The sequence below is a fragment of the Lupinus angustifolius genome, chromosome LG07 (assembly GCF_001865875.1).
Source record: "Lupinus angustifolius cultivar Tanjil chromosome LG07, LupAngTanjil_v1.0, whole genome shotgun sequence".
NCBI classification, from domain to species: domain Eukaryota; kingdom Viridiplantae; phylum Streptophyta; class Magnoliopsida; order Fabales; family Fabaceae; genus Lupinus; species Lupinus angustifolius.
The window spans coordinates 2,250,774-2,256,849 of record NC_032015.1 but is presented as its reverse complement, the minus strand read 5'-3'; the positions used below and the strand labels follow the sequence as shown (position 1 = coordinate 2,256,849).

Sequence of the window (6,076 nt, the reverse complement as noted above, 5' to 3'; positions counted from 1 at the left end):
GACAAGTTGTAAGAAAATACACTAAAAAAATAAAAAATAATGACATTTATGACATTTAGTTTTTATTGAAATTATTATTTTGGCCTTAAAAATACACTATAAAATATAATTTGTCTCTCCATTAATGGTTGAGATAGTTTAGATGTGCTCCAATCCTGTTCCAACAGGGAGAGAGAAATCACTCTCTTTCCAAATTTATATAATGAAAAAAAATATCTATACCTTGAGAAACATGATTTTAAATTAAAAATTCATATTTTGTCCTTTAACGTATAGTAATATAAGCTATTCGGGGGGAAGTTGTAAAAAAGGATTTAGCTAAGGAAATTGAAATTACCTCCACCCAAAGTTAAGAATGGCAAAATCACCCATGTGCAGGATCCTGCAGATTTCTTTATCTTTCATTTTCTATTCATGTCATTCATCTATGATAATGAACAATTATTTTAAACAACATGTAATATAATATTTTAAGATGCAACTAATTAAAAGCTGAAGATATAAGAACAACTTCAACAGCTTCTAACACTTGTTTTCGTTTTTTTGTGGAAGTTACCTTTATATGATTATCCATATTGGATGTTAGTCAGTCATAGCCCCAAACCCATACAGCCTAAGAAAATTGGGTGACAAAATTAGTTACATAGATTCCTAAAAGTGAAAAAATTGTTTAAAAGGGATGTTAATATTTGTTGTCTCACCAAACTACCAACGAGCAAAAGTAAATAAAAAAAATGCATTTTTAAGTGGTGAGATGGTATCCAAAATTCTTTCCCGTTGAATTATGCTGTCATTTTTCAAGCACCTTCTACCTATATTATTAGGACACCCCCAATTAAAAATCAGCATAACCTATAAAAAACACAATGCAGAAACAAGCCATTCTATCAAAGGGAAGGAATCTACATCCCCGAAATGAAACAAAAGGAACAAATAGAAACTACAAAAACAACATAATTTTTTTATTCATATCAGAATAATGGCCCCAAAAAAATGCCATCATGTGTTTCATTGGTACACTCCACATAAATACAATAACCACAGTAAGAAACATAAAAAAAACGAGTACCGGGGAACTTCCAAGAGATAAAACTGGTTGAATGTAACCCCTTTTCACTGTCAATTTTATAGCATAGAATATGCACGTATCACCTCCACCACAGGTGCTTGACACATTGGGCATTTCCTTCGACTTTGGAGCAACTCGTTAGCACATTTTAAACATGTGCACAAGTGTCCACATCTGCAACCAAAAAAAAAGAGGAAAAAAGCACAACAATATTTTAAGTGATTATACTCAGGTGCAAACTGGCTATATGATGTGTCCAACAAATAATGAAAGTACCTGTACAACAATGAATCAATACTGCTTTCGCAGCATATACAGCAAATCCCTTTTCTCACACATTCCCATTTAGATTCATCATATGATGGTTCACAGACATTTGTTCCTGGGATTAATTAAATAGATCTTCTCAGAGAATAATCCACAGAGCAAAAAAATCCCTTCTAAAATAACATAACAAGTCACATTGAAAGGCTTTAATATGAAGGGGCAAAATAAAGTGTGAACCTGATGAGTCAGCTGATCGATTTAGAGCTGCAGAAACTTCTTGTCGGATTGAGCGCTGCAACTCAACCTGCAAATCCATACAGGCCTCCAGCATTCTCTGCATAGAATTCATCCTTTGATGTAGTCTAGCCATGTCAAGTCTCAAGTCATTAACCTCCCAATCCTTCACAAAATACAAATCAGAAAATTATAATTAGAACTGCATGACTATAAAAACTACAAAATAAACAATCTACTACATCATGGAGCATATCAGCCTAGGATAAGTAGTTATGCCCCGTCAATCTCCATTATTTGGGACATACAGATAGCTGCAATGTAAAATCATCTGACATGCAAATAAGTTACACCAGTGCCAAAGAGAAAACACGTTTCAGTTGATTATAGCATATGAAACAAAAAGTAGCCGAAAAAATGAACTCACCATTCCTGGACGCTGATTATTTACGTCATTTTGTGACCAGTTGTCACGATGAGGACGCCGACCCCAAAGAGGCAAAGGAGGAGGTATTGGTAAAGCGGGTAGGCCATGAGGACTATTAACAGTACCCTCCTCACCAACAATCTGATCCCTACTCTGCTGCTCAAGGTCCTGTTCTACTGAGGCAGAAGACGGGGTTGTTTCTTGCAACTCCCACTCAATGTGAGCATTACCTCCTTGCCTTTCAACATATGATTGTATCAACTGGTCAAGACTCTCACGGAAGCTGCTATGAAGAAGGTTAGAAACACTTCTCCTGCAAAATGAAAGGAATACATATTCTAGGTTATCTTTCCATTTTAATAACAGCATAAACTCTCAAGTCATATTTACATACCTACTAAGCAGTTCCCTAAGTTCAACACTGTACACATTGTCATCATCAGGGAAATAAAAACCAGGAATTCTACCAACGGGAGTGTCTTCATGACCAGAAGGCCCTCCAAACCAGTTTTCCATGGCCTCTTGGAAGCCACTATCTTCTTGCCACACTTCAGGAGCTACTTGCAGACGAGTATTATCTCCATCCTCATATCCCAAACGGTTTTCAGGCCATTCGTTTGCTGTACTACTAATATGATTATCATCCACGTTTTCCTCAGTGCTATTTCTCCCTTCGGTATTACTCTGATGCCAGTCACTTCCTTCACTATCAATAACTTCTTCCAGCTGGTCTCCCTGCAGTGCATTGGATTCACTCCAATTCATATCATCAACAACGTTGCCCTCCATATGATTGTTTTCACCATTACGTATATCCCCCAGCTCAGAGCTATTTCTCCCTTCGGTATTACTCTGATGCCAGTCACTTCCTTCACTGTCAATAACTTCTTCCAGTTCATCTCCCTGCAGTGCATTGGATTCACTCCAATTCATATCATCAACAACGTTGTCCTCCATATGATTGTTTTCACCATTGTGTATATCACCCAACTCAGATTGTTCATTATAAGCCTCACTAAATTTCTGCAGATTACTATTCTCCGAGTTTCCAATTCGCAAACTTTCTTGCGTGAGTTCGTCAGCACTATCTTCAGTTAGCGCAATATCAACATTTTGCTCGGTGCTGCCTCTTCCTTTAACATCAACACTTGGTGATGGTTGGGAATGTAGTGATTCAATTTGCATAGACTGCAACTGATCTTCTACATGAAGAGTAGAGTCTTGTGTATCTACATTTTCAAATGTGACTCCATGTAAATAATTTCGGTCAGCTGATATGTGAAGTCCATCACTTCCTCTGTTATTAGGTTCAGAATGTATAGGTGGGACCAGCTGTGAACTGTTGTCTCCTGTTTGCTCACTAGAATTAAAATCAATATCACTGATAGATGCGGTATCAGATAGGTTGCTGGTTGCTTGATTGCAACCAGTATCATCCTTTCTAGAGAAGAATCCCTCCCTGCTCAGAAGACACGTAAATTGTCACTGGCAATTTAACAAAAAGCATATACATAAAAAAGCACAACCTTTAATTTAATCAGAACAAGAACCATTAAGTTTTAAGTGGTATAACAAATTAACAAGATAAAAGTTATGATTCATTTCATTTTAAATAGAAGTGGGTGAGAAGATTGTTTTCACCCGTCTATTTGCAAGTTGCAAACATAGAGGGAACGTTTTTACATTGGTTATAGAGTATTTATTTCAAATAATAGGAGGGATCTAAAAAATACAGATACAAATAATTAGTCAGGAATTCTCACTTTCCATCGAATTAACGGTATAGAAAAATGCATACCTAAGGCCTGATACAGTTTGTCTTTGCCTCAATAAGCCTAATTCACTTCGTGCAGTGGAAGTGGGCATGTTATTATCACCGCATCTATCATTTCTCAAGAACCTTCCTCTAAGCAATGCCTGAAAACATTTTAACAAACATTCATCAAATAGAGCACAAAGCTCAGGATTTAAACCATGTCCTATATTTTAAATTATGTTTGCCTTGTCAAGCATTTACAGTATTTCTTTTTCCAAGAATAGTGACATTTCAGATTAGTTCTTGTACTAGAACTTTGTTACTCATTGCCCCATGCCAGATTCTACTTTTGAATTGTAAACATAAGTTGCTAAGCCTACAAGGCTACAATAGATCATCTCATTTTAATTTCACCCGGAAAACCAGCATAAAACCAGAGTGCTCACTTAAAAGTACTTTCTGATTCAACTGAATAATCACTTCAGCTCATAGTAACAAGGTTCAAACTCCTGACTTAGTATATATAACCAAACAGTACAGGAAAATGTGTGATAAAAATATATATTAATCATTTATTTGGCAAACCTGTATACGATTACGGTGGGGGAAATGAGATACAGCCCGATGGTCCAATAACTCCTGAATTTCTCTTTGCCTTTCCCTCTCAGCCTTCTTAAGCATATCAAGCATAACCTGTCGACCACACAATTTACGAATGCCTCTCCGTGTATGCTCACTCTGGTTAAGAATAAATCCATCCCGAACACGTTCAATTTGAGTATCAATTTCAGCAAATTGTTCTTTCCTATTTTCCACAGAAGAAACACCTCTCTGCTGGCTACTCAGTTGTACCCACTCCCTTATGATTCTCACCCTTTCCTGCTCTGTTTCACCAAGCCATTCTCCCATCGGACTGCTATTTCTTCGGGAAATGTTCGACCCATACTCCCTAGCACCACTATTCATCCATTCCCTGAAAATTTGCCTCACTCTTTCTCTTTCAACTTCTCCCAAATCAGAAGAGTTTTCACAGCTAGAGTTGTTTAAATCCTCGTGATCATCATGCGATTCATTCTGACTTTGTGACTGTGACCACATTTCAGAGTCATTATCTGCCAAAACTGCCTCTTCTAGCATATTTCCCCGTCCTCTCTCACGGCTACGCGGCGTATCCGCATGTGAGAGGTCAACAATCAACCCATCACTCCTTTGTTCAATTAATACTTCACCAGGCCTGCCATGAACTTGACTCGCCACATGCTCATCCTCAATCTCTCGCCATATTTGCAACAATGATGATTGAGTGCTTCCTCTTCTTCCATCTCCGCGCCTCCGAGATGACTGAGAAAGGGATTCCCTGAGAAAAGAAGAGTCGCGTACGGAGACATTATGCAGACCAGCAATAGCCATATCTAACGTACTTTAAGCAAACAGATCTCTTCAACTCATCTGATTCAAATGCACTAAATTTACATCAGATAACATCCCGGAAAAAAAGAAGTCAGGAACAGATTTTTTATATTCTCATTGATTCAACCTTCATCAAATTTGTCAATAGCATTACTCTCCGTGCAACCATTAATAGCTCCTCGTCAAGGCAAAGAATTAAAAACTTGTAATTTCCCAATTGGAGGTTCTACTGCTAGCTACACAAAAAATAAAGGGAAGAATAAATCACATCAGTTAATGCAAAATTTAATTCACTATATAATAAATAAACATGTAACTAAATAGAAAAACATTTCAACGTGTTCTATACCAAGCATATATGTCTATAATATCATCAGAGAGTGGCCAAATAAATAGCTATGATAACAATCCCAAATCAATCTCGTGAACCTCAAATTCCACAATCCAATTCGGCTCAAGGCACTGGAATTGTTCGTTTCGACTCCCTTGGGGAGAAGAAATTCGAAATTTCATTTCTCACCATTTCACTCAACCATAAATCACAGAGAGAAGAGAAGAGAAAGAAATAGAATAAATAACCAAACCGAATTCAGATTAAAAAAATGCAGAGAATTCAGGAAGAGAAGGTAAAACAGAAGTTCACATTTAAGTGCAGGATTGAATAGTGATTATGGAAAAGGGAAAAGAAACGTACCAGTGAAGAATATGATTCGCTTTTAATTTACAAGTAAAAAGAAAAGAAACCCTAGCTGTGAATATAAATTTTTAAGAGAGAAAGAAAGAGAGAATAATGACAAAGAAAATAAAATGGAAGAAGATAAAGAGAGAAAGCAGGGGGAAAGAAAAAGGAAGGACGGCGAATTTAGAATTAATAAATGTTGACACGTCATTCGATGTGACACGTGGCATTTTC

General features: G+C 36.9%; 1 protein-coding gene across 2 annotated transcripts; it reads right to left on the bottom strand.

Annotated features, from left to right (window-relative positions):
* LOC109351692 lies at positions 939-5,399 on the bottom strand. Of its 2 annotated transcripts, XM_019593252.1 has the most exons (9): positions 5,291-5,399; positions 4,339-5,202; positions 3,796-3,914; positions 2,831-3,456; positions 2,392-2,662; positions 1,998-2,310; positions 1,574-1,736; positions 1,346-1,451; positions 939-1,243 (listed from the first exon to the last, which is right to left on the bottom strand). In XM_019593252.1, exons 2-9 carry the CDS (start codon positions 5,161-5,163, stop codon positions 1,126-1,128), a joined length of 2,541 nt encoding a protein of 846 aa, XP_019448797.1. In that variant the 5' UTR covers positions 5,164-5,202; positions 5,291-5,399; the 3' UTR covers positions 939-1,125. The 2 variants fall into 2 exon arrangements, with proteins under 2 accessions (XP_019448797.1, XP_019448796.1); XM_019593251.1 differs by having other exon boundaries at positions 2,392-3,456.

Bases quoted from the DNA above. Each gene is read 5' to 3' on its own strand.
- LOC109351692 (XM_019593251.1), bottom strand. From the start codon at position 5,163: ATGGCTATTGCTGGTCTGCATAATGTCTCCGTACGCGACTCTTCTTTT. The intron at 3,457-3,795 runs GTATGCATTTTT...TCTTCTGAGCAG, and splicing joins CAAACTGTATCAGGCCTTAG to GGAGGGATTCTTCTCTAGAA. The intron at 1,244-1,345 runs GTACTTTCATTA...TTTTGGTTGCAG, and splicing joins ATTGATTCATTGTTGTACAG to ATGTGGACACTTGTGCACAT.